The sequence below is a fragment of the Camponotus vicinus genome, unplaced genomic scaffold (assembly GCF_025532165.1).
Source record: "Camponotus vicinus isolate PSW18456_S1 unplaced genomic scaffold, iyCamVici1.0 SCAF_1, whole genome shotgun sequence".
Taxonomy (NCBI): Eukaryota; Metazoa; Arthropoda; class Insecta; order Hymenoptera; family Formicidae; genus Camponotus; species Camponotus vicinus.
In genome coordinates, this window is record NW_028141945.1 from 18,220,013 (window position 1) to 18,233,953 (window position 13,941).

The 13,941-nt window shown below is 34.1% G+C and overlaps 2 protein-coding genes across 12 annotated transcripts in view; one reads left to right on the plus strand and one right to left on the minus strand.

The window, feature by feature from the left end:
* The first annotated feature begins 1,154 nt into the window (after positions 1-1,154).
* Positions 1,155-7,340, plus strand: LOC145959251 (uncharacterized). Of its 2 annotated transcripts, XM_083077914.1 has the most exons (6): positions 1,155-1,208; positions 1,316-1,371; positions 1,693-1,732; positions 1,885-2,042; positions 2,553-2,742; positions 2,893-3,387. In XM_083077914.1, exons 2-5 carry the CDS (start codon positions 1,346-1,348, stop codon positions 2,722-2,724), a joined length of 396 nt encoding a protein of 131 aa, XP_082934040.1. In that variant the 5' UTR covers positions 1,155-1,208; positions 1,316-1,345; the 3' UTR covers positions 2,725-2,742; positions 2,893-3,387. The 2 variants fall into 2 exon arrangements, with proteins under 2 accessions (XP_082934040.1, XP_082934039.1); XM_083077913.1 differs by lacking the exons at positions 1,155-1,208; positions 2,893-3,387 and adding an exon at positions 5,362-7,340 and having other exon boundaries at positions 1,218-1,371.
* The window catches only part of Sarm (sterile alpha and armadillo motif), a 121,202-nt gene continuing 112,794 nt past the window's right edge, over positions 5,534-13,941 (minus strand). For 9 of the 10 annotated variants that reach the window (XM_083077909.1, XM_083077905.1, XM_083077907.1 and 6 more), the window contains 5 exons: positions 12,007-12,108; positions 8,092-10,125; positions 7,545-7,711; positions 7,016-7,237; positions 5,534-5,673 (listed from right to left, as the gene is read on the minus strand). In XM_083077909.1, the coding sequence (XP_082934035.1) occupies positions 7,048-7,237; positions 7,545-7,711; positions 8,092-10,125; positions 12,007-12,108 (2,493 nt within the window). In that variant the 3' untranslated portion in view covers positions 5,534-5,673; positions 7,016-7,047. Of the gene's footprint in view, positions 5,674-6,519; positions 6,557-7,015; positions 7,238-7,544; positions 7,712-8,091; positions 10,126-12,006; positions 12,109-13,941 lie in introns of all 10 variants that reach the window. The other variant, XR_014434952.1, reaches the window with a different exon arrangement.

The following is a 13,941-nucleotide window of genomic DNA, read 5'->3' on the forward strand; positions in this document are numbered from 1 at the left end:
GTGCACCTTATATGTTACCCTCTGAGAACATTCGTGCACCTTGGCTTCGTAGTTTAGGTGCACGTTTTCAAGGTCCACAGAGGGCGTATCGCTTTCAAGGATCACCTAAAAGCGGGCCGTGACACCTCTCATTCTTCTCTCTGCACGCAATAAATGGACTATTTCTCCCATTTATCCGCCTAATTTCTAATAATCCGTTTAATATTCTGAATCCCAACAAGGGATCCAGATTATTAAATAAATTATTCCATTTGTCAGAAATTAATCTGATAAACAGTAATGTCAAGAAAAGGATGCGGCTCACACGCATACAATCATTCTGCATAGCACACGTATGTGGCTCTCTCTGATTGATGCGTGCGAGCAGTATCCTCTTTCTGGCATTACTGCTCGTAAAAGGCAAAAATATGCTTCAGATCTTATATTAATTGCTAATTCTTTATATACATTTCGTGATAAATATTAAATACGAGATAAAAGTTAAGAGTGGCTCGCCGCGTAGCGGCAAGCGAAGAAACACGTGCCACATACTATTATGTCTCTTTTATGTCATCTTTTTCGTCTTTATAGACATCTTTTCGTTTTGTCGAAAAGATAACTTAAAAAAGACATCTTTTCGTTATCTTTTATTATAATGTGCTGGGATGATATTATTGATAATTCTCTGCCAAAATATTTTACGCACTACATATAGACGCGGAATTTTAAATTATAGAGGTATATTTTATTTGAAATTAATTATTAAACGATTGATCACAGAACCTTTTGTTATGCTAATGATTTGAATTTATTCGATTGTTTTACCGCGCTTTTCTAAAGTCAAATTTTATAATATTTAGTTTTGCATTTTAAAAGACTGACTTAGAGCGAACTAAATAAATAAATAAATAAATGATGTTGAGAAAAAGAAAAAGAAGACACATAAATAAATAAATAAATAATAGTGTGAAAAGAGAGAACATACTAATATTTTTATATAATAAATTATTATTAATTTATTTATTTATATTTTTATTTATATTATTTATATTATCAGAGGGACAAATATGTTACCCTCTGAGAACATTTGTGGACGTTGGCTTTGTAGTTCATGTCCACGTTTTCAATGTCCATAGAGGGACTATCGCTTTCAGGGATCACCTAAAAGCAGGCCATGACATCTCAGTCTTCTCTCTGGTTTTTCTCTCCGTTATTTCGACTGTTTCATGGTACGTATTTACAGTAAGGTTAAGATTATGCATAAAATTGGCGCCAACTCGACGCCAATTATGTTTAATAAACGTATATCTAATATTTTGACTGAACTTGTTCGCAGTGTCTGATAAAATAATTTCGACATCACATAATGGTTCGACGAAAATCCATACCCAGGTTTATATCCCTCGATATTTTTAATATTTGCAAAATAACTTATCTTAACTGCAAAATAACTTATCTTAACTGTGTGTGTTATGGTTTTCGTTTAATTTCAGAATTTCCTTTATTTATTGTGATTATTTTCAATAGTCAACATAAATATAACATTAAAAATGCTTAATTGCTTATAATATTGTCGTAGTATTGTATTGTCTGATAAAAATTTAATAATTTAATTTATTATTCATTAATCTACAATTGTTCATTAATCAGCGTTGATTTCTGTTATTTTACACATCTTGATAGTTTGATATAAATATATATTTATTATTTCAGAACACTCCCATCTGAATCCGAAGAAACAGAAAGAAACAGGGTAAATGGCATTTACATTAATTATATATACATTTGTGTGTGTATATATATATATATATATATAAATTATTAAATTACATTTCATATTATTATAAGTAGGTAACATGTCACTATTAAATTGCTGTCATCTAATATTTGCTTGTTATTGTTTAGACAAATGTAATAGTGAACAAACGCAAAAGGAAAAGCCGTGTACTGCAAGAAATTAAGCATCTAAGGAGGACTACGCACTTTCTCATACCCAGACTGCCTTTCTCACGATTAATCAGAGAAATTATGCTGGACTTATTTCCAAGACAAGAAATCAACAAGTAAATAATATTTTTTTTAATTTTTATATGATCATTAAGTTAATTTCTATTAGTTTTTATTATTTTTTTTATCAGCTGTATGATTCCCTTAAGTTTACTTTTTTTTTTATTTGAAAATATAATTGTGTATTAATTAAAAAGAATTTTATCTTTTACCTGCACATGCATTGAATGTTCCATGTATGAAATGTGTAATAAATTATAATATATATGTATACATACCTCTTGTAGCTAATATTTTTGCAGAATATGTTCTACCCTTCTCAATTATATATATAATATATTTAGTATATATAAAATATAATAAAATATATGTTTTCATAGAATATTTTTATATTACAATAAATCTTTATACTAATTTTTTTATACTAAAGTTTATACATATTACTAAATTGATTTATAAAAAAAGAGAAAAAGAATGTACAAAGACTAATATATAGATGTTCAATGGAATCCATACAGTATATGATAGATTAAAGATGCGTAGATGTGATTAGAACTAATTTACAGGATACAAGCTACTGCCCTCGAAGCCTTACAAGAGGCAACAGAGATGTACATCGTACAATTCTTCGAAGATGCATTACTGTTGGCGTTGCACGCCAAACGGGTTACTCTTATGCGACACGATATGGTTTTAATGCGCAGATTGAGAGGCCGCTCAGATATTATCAATAGATAAAAATCTTATATTTTTTAGGTAAAATTTAATATATGTATCTTCTTTTTTTCTACAATTAGAATTAATGATTGTTTTTTAATATTAAATTAAATTTTAATAATGATAAAAGAAGAGATACATACTAATTATATAAAACTTTGTAAAGTTTTGACGATATTGTTTTAATAGATGAAAATTTGCTTCATGTTATTACGTTTGATTTAAATGGACACTATGAAATATAAAAGATTGAAAAATTGGGAACATGTGATCAGATATTTAAGGATTGTCATAATGACTAATGAGAAGTATTACGAATTAAAAACATACTTATTATATTAATATAAAAGCTATGTTTGATATTTTTGATAAAAAAACGAATAAAAAATTCAATTTCCAATGAACGCGATTTTTTCATGCAATATTTCCTCGAGGCATTCGAAAAAGGGAGTTGGAGAGAAGCAAAATAAAATTTTTAGCGAAATATTATTTCGCTAAATAAAATTTATTTTTGAGAAACATTCAAATATCTCGATAAAACTCGTAACTTTACGAAACTTTGGTAAAATATACAGTTTTGCTATAATCAGGCGGATCTCTCTTAAGCTACGAATATCGAAGCGTTGCCATTTCGATTCTCGGTGAGAATCGAGTATCAACGATTGATACGATAAAAAAAAACAATGTTAAATAATAAAATGTCGCGCGACTCGAGAGACGATTACGATTCTATATCGGATGTTCGGTAATGATGTGTATATTGCGCTAATGCATCTTACCATTTTCTTTCTGGTGACGATATTAAAATGCCAATAATTCACAATCAATTGAAAACATAGAGATTTTAGAATAGGAAAGTAGGAATCGTATAAATTGATGGTAAAGCCTTTTTCTTTAATTAATTTTAGATGGGTTCTATTTTAATGGAATCTTAATTCGAAGTATAGCTACCAAGATATTTAAATTCGAAAATATTCTAAGAGCTGCAACAAAAAAACAACGCGGTGTACATTTAATTAAATATTGATAAGGAAAAAAATTCCTTTTTATTTTTCAACTTCTTAAAGATCTTCTCAGCTTTCAAGAAGGAATGTCGCTTGTTCACGAGTTACTACCGAACACTCCGTACGCTTGTATATATGTTTCTGGTATTAGCTGCGACAAGAACAACCATAATTCGTGACTATGCGAGTCATACGTGGATTCTAACAGAGAAGAACTGTCTAGAAAAATAGTATTACAAATAACAATCTAGCCGCCTTAGCTAAACGTTCTCGATTCGTTCGCTTCTAACATATACAATGTAGTGTATATGTATAATGTATACAATACAATTCAACGAGAGAAAAATACAATACAAAAGGGCACCTGGAAAAGCAGGCTAAATTCACGTAAACATATGTGTCCCAAATTCTGGGACTTCTATGAAGACACTTGTCGTATGTATAGGCACAACATTTCGCTATATACTTTCATGCTGCCTGTCATTGTACATAATGCGGATTACGAATTCCGCATGAAATTCAAAATATATCTTCGTATCGCGAGAGTAGATACGCGAAGTTATTCAGTGCTGTGAAATTCAGAAATTGCCGATAGCAACCGCTGAAAATTTTCGCAAACAATGGCTTGAAAGACACTGAAGACCTCCAAACAAAAAATATACTTCTTCGACCAAACTTCCTTTAAATAGAGTTTTAAAAAAATGCGCCTTTTAATTTTTTAAACTAAATCTAAGATTTAGAGTATGAGCCTAGAAATGTCTAAAACACTTTAAGAAGCTCAAACTTCCTTTCGCGTTTCTTTCTATATAAATACTTTTTTGATATCTAAATTTTTTTAAAAAGTCCTAAAACTATCAATATGACTTCTGGAAACTTTTTAAATGGTTTTTTAGACATCTAAAATTCGCGCGTAATTGTTGGATGATTAGAGACATTATTTTCATCCCTCAGACATCTTTCATAATATTTCGCGCGCTCAATTTCCAATATTCGGTTCGGTCCGCGGAATTAAATAACAAGAAGTTTCTCTTCGCTTCACTTCTTCATAAACGACCGCACCTTGTTCACGCACTTGTCCATGAAGTTTCGCTTGCGCTTAGGTTCTGCGCCTGCTGGCAATGACAACAGCGAACCCGGGCTTTTCGCAGCCCTGGGCCCCCCATATTCATTTGACGAAATGCTTCCGTCAGAATCCAATCCCGCACCACAGCTTCTCGATGCTTTCAACAATATCGTTGACTTGTCGTCATTATAGTCGTCTTTTTCGTTGTTACTTTGCGTCATTAGCCTCTCTTGTATCGTTTCTCCGATTCTTTGTTCTTCTACCTGATGCTCTTGATTTCCAAAGTGCTTGCTAGAACTTGTCGAAGACTGTTCTGAGCTGGAATATCGACTCGGCTTCGGAGGACGCATCGACAAAGTTTCTTTGTCGTTTTCATTCTTATCCGAAGACGTTTGTGGGTCCTCCAACTCGGACTGGAATTCAATAGCGTCGGGCATCTTCGATTTCACTCTGGGAACCGGCCTTGGTTCATCCTTGGACTCAATACTTTCAATATTAGGCTTCTCTTTTGAAATAGGGATGGTTTTATCCTCCTGCGGATTTGTCAGTGATCGACTTTTCTCACGCTGCATTTTGTTTTGCTTCTCGCAGGACTCCTCAGCACCGCTCTTCACATCTTCATCCAGAAGACCGTCCAGACTGCGTGACCTTGGCCTGGGTCTAGGAAGCGGTGGTCGTTGAACGATCGTAGAGGAGACCGACATCTTTCGTTCCTGTTCCTGCTGGTCCAGCAGTTCCAGAGAACGGGAACGCGTCGATGGCGAAGAAGGCTGCCTTGGCGGTCTGCGAGGTACTGCCGAAACACCGCTGGCATTTCCGGAATGCGCGTGCATGAATTTGAAGCGTGGCGACGTGGGTGGTAGGCCCATCAACCAACGGGATGGACTAGACGACTTTTTAAGCCTAGAATGCGAAAACGTAACGCAAAGTCGTAAACTTGCATTTTCAGTGCGTTTTATATATTTATCTGTTTATATTTTTTAAAATTTCTTCGATGTTAGGTATAAGAAGCTATATCTTCGCGTATTTTTAATTAGAATAAAATTCGTTGCAATTAAGTTTTAAAGTTTAAGTTTCATATTAATTTTAAATCTTTGTTACTTGGTTAAAATCTATGATATATTGAGTCATTCAAAAAATTAATATATTTATATCTTTCCTTAAAAAATTTATATTTTAATAATTTTATATTTAACTTGTTTCCAAATTTTCTTATACTGAACATCGAAAACTTGTTTGACACAATTATAGTGTAAGTACAATTGTATCAGTTGAATCCCAATTATGGACATCTACATAAATAATGGTGTCTATGTGTAGAAAAATTCTTGTATTTATTATATATATTTTTGAAAAATCTTTTTAATAAATTTTAATGCCGTCAAAGAATCTGTTATTAAAAAATTAAAATTAAGAATTCAAGTTAATTTCAATTTAATTATTTTTATAAATTTTTTACTTCTTATTTTTATTAAGCGAAACATAATTTTATTGAAAGAAAGAGATTATATATATTGATTTCACACATAGACTGTAAACATTTAATACCCGATTAGACAAGATTTCACCTAACCTCCATCTTAAACTATACATTTACAACAAGCACATACATGTAAAAGGACACAATTAAGGTTGAAAATCTACTAAAACGATATCAAGGAATAATTTAATGCAAAGGTCTGGCAAAAGCAACGAGATGGTGACGAATTGACATCATTTAAACATTAATAAAGAATTTGTATCGCTGACCTAGTCATGATTGTCATAGAGCGATTCGCAATCTCGGCTGCGTGAAAACAAAAATTAATATTGCGTTAGTAGAGCTTTAAGATGGAATGGTAAACTCATTAATGACTAATAAAAATTCAATAATTCAAATTATTATAAAAACTTCTTTTTATCTACTATTCCTTATTTAATTATTTTCAATAATATAAAATATTAAGTTTTTTTTGTTTTTTTTTTGTTTTTGTTTTTCGGTTTATAATAATTTAATTATATAATCCAATTACTTAAACTTTCTGTCGTTACTTTCTATTATTTTTAGTAATGCAACTTATTGATAAATATGTAATTTGTAGTAATTCATTCAGCCTAGCTTCGTTAGTGACCAAGTCCAGACTTAGTTCTGCTCCAGTTTAATGGATTCTAAAATATTTTAGATTTTCTTCTGACGTCTTGACAAATCGATTCGCTCATCAAACTCAATATATTAGAACTATGCTACATTATCAGGAATAACTACCTGCTCGGTATGGCTGTGGGCGGGCCATCTAGTCAGTCTCGCCCGCACGTGGAATCTTTATCGCTGCCCCTGCTCTCGTTGCTATGCATCCGCTGATAGTTAGGCGGCTGTCGTATATTCGTGTTGCCCGGTGTGCTTGGCTGGGTTACGTCCTTGGGCGCCATGCTGCGCGGAATTCCGGCGGATAGCTCAGATCTTACAGGTATTTCGCCTCGCATAAACCTTCACGTTGTGAGAAGTCAAAATAGGAATTATTTTAACAATTGTATACATTTTAAAATATAATTGCATTATGTAGAAAAAAATTATATACATGATAGAATAATATTGTAGATGTGATGGAATAAAATTATTAAATAGTAACAGAGATATAATTATATGTTATATTAGAACGAGAGAGATTATTTTTCAGCGTCTTAACTATTGTCTTAGAAAATTGAGTCTTGCCTTTTTCTTTCTTGTTTCATGTTCTTTTAATTATAGGTGCAAGAAAATTTAAAGATTAGGTAAAAGATCGATCTTATTTTACCTTTCTAATTTGTCTACACAAGCGTCTTGGTAGTCGTGAATCCAGCGGACACCGTTAAAGTGACAAACCGCTCGCATGTCCTCGGGAAGTTCCTCAGGTTCCGGCCATTGAAAGTTATCAATGATAGGGATTATGTTACATTGCGATTGCAATGCGGCAACAATCTCCTGCAAAATAACCGAACATTATAAAATTTAGCATATATTTTAAAGTAATTTATTTAAAATTTAATATTTAATTTTTAATTTAATTTAAATTTAATTTTTAATTAAATATTAAATTTAATATTTTTAGAGCTAGAGATTTTTCTTAAAAATATTTTTTGGAAGATATCTTCCTTATTTTTTAAGTTCTTTAAAAATTGTAAATTTATACAACAAACTTATTTTTTTTATGTATATAATTTTTAACCAAGTAAAAAATAAACATATAGTCAATATATATATTTTCTCATTAAAATTTAATATAAATAAAGATTATAAAATTTCTCCAATTTGTCATAACTGTAAAAAAGGAGATAAATAAAATAACGAATATCAAGGCTCACCCTATGAACCCAATCCTTGCACTCGCTGTCTTGTATACATCTTTCCAAGGCTGAAGGCGTGAGCACAAGGAGGAAGTGTTTAGCCTGTCTGATGCTCTGCAATAGATTGTTGTCAAACTTGCCGGCTTCGAGTCTCTCAACGTCAATGAATACCGAGAAACCGCGCAGCTGCAGGTGCACTTTCAATAGACTCGCCAGCTGCGAGCCGTTCGATCTGCGATAACTGACAAACACGTCGAGCGACTTGTCTGGCGATTCATACTCGCACGAGCTGAATTGATTGTGCTGCATGTTCTTGATGGCATCGAGTATCCTGAGTCGGTGAATGCTGTTGGTGATGCTACATTCGGTCAGCAACTGATCCTCCGATAGATTGCGTATCGAATCCTTGTCCACGCCGGCGTTCAACATGCTGTACGTATAGATGGAGAACTCTTGGCCGATTGATTGCAGGAAGCTATTCAAATTACCAGTGTCACGGCTGCTATAGTCGGCCATCTTCTTCAGATTCTGCAGCTCTCGAGCGAATCTCCGGCGCATGATTCCGTTTGTCAGGCCAATGTCCTCTCGCAGATTCTCTTCCGTCAACTGCAGTAACAGATCGCCGTCCACTCGACTCTCCACAAAGTTCGGCGCAACCTCAGCAAAGCCGATCTGCTTCACCCACTCGCGAACATCCTCGGTAGACCACAAAGGTACTTGTTGGCTGAGTTTGTGCGGAATTTCTTCGCCGATCAATCTTAACGCCTGAGCCGCATACTTGGATGCGATTGCGTTAGGACAACTGGCGACCTTCTTCAATGGCTCGATCGCGCCGATCGTCCGGAATATCTCGGTGTTGCCCTGCCGCTTTTTGATGCCCGCTTCCATACAAAAGTGGAAGGCTGCTAGATTGCGGGCCTCTTCTCGTTTCGAGCTCAAAACCGGTACGAGCCTCTCCAGCCAGTTCTTGCTCTGGCCATGAGCGTGCGCCAGGTTCGATTTGGCAAACTCGTAGGGGTTGTGCGACGTAATAAACGGCTCGACGAGGTCGAGGGTGCCGGACTTGAGCACGGCCGCCTCGATCTCCTTGTTGGCGACTAATACAGCGATCGCCAGACAGGCATAGTACTTGATGTTGTCGTCGTTATGGAAGGCGAGCGGAAACAGCCACATCGGCACCTTTCGCTTGATCATCGCCTCCTGATTCTCGGCGCCGCCATACAATGACAGGTTCGCGAGCGCTCCCGCACAATGTCGTAGCGTCTCCACGTCATTCTTTCGGCACTCGAACAGCACCGCATCCAGACCGCCCAACCGGATCACATCGCTGCACGTGCCTTCGCTGTGCTTGAACAGATGCTCGAGGATCCCAGTGCCGACGCGCGCGTGATCTACCGAGTTGGCGTTCTTCGTGCACACGCACGCCACGTTCACCACCTTCTCCAGGCCATTCTCCACCACGTGAGCGCGATTCTCCGTAGTCAAGCATTGCTCCAGCAGCCTCGCCGACGAGAACTGCAACTCGTGATCGTTCGCCACGCAGTTTGACATTAGAAGGTCGAGACCGCCACGCGTTCTCAGGGTGTTGCACAGAGTGTAACCCAATTCGTGACCATGTGTTGGCACCGCCCAAGCTTTCCGGATGATCTCGTTCACCCTATTCAGCAACTGGGGTGCCTTGCTGCCGCAGCTGACGCTGCTGCTCTTGCTGCAGCCATCGGCGTTCGCCTTCAGTCGCTCCACGAAGTTATCGAGCAAGCTACAGTACTTGGCGATCGCGCAGTCCACGTCCTGCGGATTCGACTTGGAACACAGCAGGTCGAGATCGTCCAGTGGCAAGCACAGTAGCTCGTCCTCGGCCGTTGGTGGTCTCATACCATTCATCAGCTGATTCACCGCACTTGCTGCGCTGATCATCGACTTGGATGCGCTCACACCCGACTTGGACGCGATCGTGATGCTTGACTGCGAGCTTGACGCCATGTGTTTCTCGTGGTTGAAGATGCCGGTCGATGTGACTGTCTGTCGTTGCTGTTGCGCCGCCATCGCATTCTGTGAAGCAGAAAATATAATTTGTCAATTTTCGGATTTTAAGGAAGATTATCAAGAATATTGTCATGAAGGTCTTGGGGAATATTGTTGGAGTTTAGTAGTTAGGAAGGATATACTACAAGTATGTTTTGAAGTATTTTTTAAAATGATCTTCAGGAGTTAGCAGGCTGTTTAGCATGGTATAGTGATGAGAAATGGAGTACTTATACTAAATATCTTTTACTGAATGATGTAAAAATATATGATAAAATTTATAGATTATATTAGATGTCTATTCAAAAATTTTTGCTTAACTTACAATGCACTTTTTCAATTTACTTTTAATCCCAAATAATTCTTTGCAATTACCAAGATTATTTTTGCTTCTTATAATAATATTCTTATATCTATATATGTCGTAATTCGTGATGTTGATGTTTACTAATACGTACATTACGTAATTTACTTCTCTATGACTTAACACTTCTAACTTTTCTCTTAGTGTAAAGTCGCCTTACTAATTGCTCGCTAATTAGTATAAGCGGTACGAATGACATATGTTGTAACAATATATCAGATGCGTGCGTTTTGCCTTTGATCCATGAAAATTTGAACCAAAAGTTTACGATTTTCCAATACAAATTTCTCAAATAAATATTATTACACTATTATTAAAGCTTACAATATTTTATGAATATTTTATAATTATATATTTCAAATAATATTTCTAATATTTTTTATTATTCTAATAAATAATTTAAACAATTGAAAAAATCAGTAATTTCTAATAAATATCTCTCCATAAGCGAGTATTTTAATATTTCGCAATTATATATTTTATCAATAATATATAAATATTATATATTAATTTTCTAGAATTCTATAAATATATAATTGCAACATTAAAAAATATGATGTCTTTATATTTTTCTGCGTTCATTTAAAGAATTTGAAATTTTCTGCCACATATGTATAATGATTAATGTACAAAATATTTCATAAAAAGTAATAAAAACAATCAACATCTCAAAAAACACTTTTGCGCCCTTCAATTGTGCCAATCTCACATGGCGTTCGTTTACCATTCGCGAGTCGAGGCTGCACTTCCTCAGCATCATCTTCCCGAACGAATGTAACGTTTTCCGGAATGAACGAGTGTAGCTACGCTTCTCTTGCAGTCGCTGTCGAATCACGCGAATTCACTTTTCGACTGAAGCCCGACCGCAAGCTCACCGGCGTTTAAATCACCGCTCGGTGTATCGCGGATGAAGAAATGCATTAAACGCCGACGCGATCCAAAATGTGCCAAAATGCGGCGCAGCCGCCCCGATCGCGTTCTCCACCGTCGTTAAGGATGACGATTTGCGATTTAGGCTGCGTCGCTACCCGTGTGATGTTTTAAAGCTTGGTGATTCGCCAGAAATGAGAATGTAAAACGAGAAAATTGCGTCTCGAGTTTTTCCGCAAAGCGACGACACATTACACATTGTCGCATAGTGATCTTAGATCAATCGCGATAAATTTCATAAATAAAATTGCGTTCAATAGACAAAGTTGATATAATAATAGTAAAATTTGCTGAAGTTGCTAGTCTGCTATTTTATGAACCCCAACAATATCTAAGAAATACTATAAGTGATTTAAAATCATCGAATATATCTTATCTATTATTTCGAAATATTTTATACCTACTAAAGAATTTTTTAAATTATTATTTTTTTATTAATTTTAAATAAAATTTTAATTATATATGTATATTATTTTATATTATTTTATTTTATTTTCTATAATCTACTGATGATTGTAAAGATATATGAATTAATTAATGATTATTTTATGTAAAGTAAAAATTTTATAATGATTTAATTGACAAAAAAAAACGATTAGTATTTGATCTTTTACCTTTTCAGAAGTAAACGAGTCGCTGTGAAGTTTTATCGTAGACGCTGCCATATTGTTGCTCTCCTGATGCGATAGATCGCCAGCTTTCAAACTTCTCTGTTCCTGCAAATAAAAAATACACGCAATCGATATATTTATCTCCTATTTTTGAATTTAAAATTTATCTTTTATAAATTTATTGTCCTAGAAAATACTATATTTATTATATTATTGTCACAAAAGATTAACATTTGTTTTGTAATTTATATTTATAATTATTATCTATTATTAATATTTATTCAAGAAAAATATACGCTTTTGTGATTAAGAATTATTTCTAAAACTTATAAATTTATAAAATTATTTATTTTATTATTTATAAAATATCAATTGTTATTTTTATTATATTTAATATATTATGTTTTAATTTTGTTGCTCGATATTTATTTCCCCGAAGAAAATATTCATGTCACAAAATCCAGTATGATTCTTGTATATGTATAGATACGAAATAAAACAGGCATTCGATATAGCGACACCCTATATAACATTCCGCGCGTTGCAAGGAATTAACGCATATTATTGAAGGTCCACTTATAACGCACTCACTAATTTGCAGTAGCAGATAGATGATAGTATCTCATATTGAGAGAGTACAACTGTTGCACTGTATTCGAAACGACGAATGATTTTTTCGACGATCCGACATGTAGCCACAACATGCACTTTGCGCGCAATAACACATAATGAGATACGCATTTCTGTCATTTAAATCTCTCGTACAATCATTACCGTGATTAACATAAGAAATCGAGGTATATCACAACAGCATAGAAATTTAATTATAACACATATAATACATTGTGAAAAAAGAAATGACTGTTTAAAAAATTATTTTAATGTTTTATTTATCCTAGAATTTTTATTTTTTATCGTGCTTAATTTGAATTAAATAATACATGAAAATTCATATATTCAATCAAATTAAATGTATAAAATAATATTAAATGTTTAATGTGTAAAAATTCACACAGAAACACTTTACACTTCGTTCTTGTTTATTTTTTCACCGGAGAAGAGAAACAATACTTTGATTCGAATAATTAATGCTTAATCGTAATTAATCAATTTCTGATACACATAAACATCAAGCATTCGATTGTATTAATTGTATTAAATACCATGATATCGCGATGATATGATATGACGCACCTTTCTTATCGCTTTCTTATTGCCGCGTTTTTACAAGTATCGATAATACAACGGTTCTTTTCCCCACGACACTTCGCGATACAATGATCCGCATTGTGGAAAGTGCGTCGATCTCGTTCGTCTCGAATGTCGATTTTTCTCCTTCTCTCAATCTCTCTTGACGTATTTCTCTAAATATAATTCAATCGTGTCGTCACGGCCCTGTTATACGACGTATTAAGCTCGATCCGCTACTACTTCCATCATACTATCTTCTGTCTTGATTCGTGATTCGTGACGTCTACGATAATATCGCATATAAACGTATTGCCGAAAGAGGAAAAGCGTTATCTCGTCGCGAAAAGCTTGTCTGTCTCACTCGATGCACTCTGTATCTCGAAGATTTATCATTTCGTTCTGATAGAACAGTAATTAATAATAGTTGCAATTTTTACATCCCATTAAATTTGAATATTTAGGATACCAAAGTCATCCTCGAATTAATCGAGTGTATTTATTGCGGTTTTGAACAATGGCTATTTTCTAGCATCGAATAATATGAGATAATTTTTTGAAATTTAATTATTTTAATATATAATATTTAATATTTAATATGTATTTTAATAATATATAATATTTTATATTTTTTATAATAATTCAATGTTGCGTGTTCTCTTTTTATACTCTCGTGAAAAGTTTTCTCGTCGACTTTCGACATTTTATTTACAAAAGTAACAAATATATTCATTTACACGAGGTCTGCTT

Bases quoted from the DNA above. Each gene is read 5' to 3' on its own strand.
- LOC145959251 (XM_083077914.1), top strand. From the start codon at position 1,346: ATGGTTCGACGAAAATCCATACCCAG. The intron at 1,372-1,692 runs GTTTATATCCCT...TTATTATTTCAG, and splicing joins CGACGAAAATCCATACCCAG to AACACTCCCATCTGAATCCG. The intron at 1,733-1,884 runs GTAAATGGCATT...GTTATTGTTTAG, and splicing joins AAGAAACAGAAAGAAACAGG to ACAAATGTAATAGTGAACAA.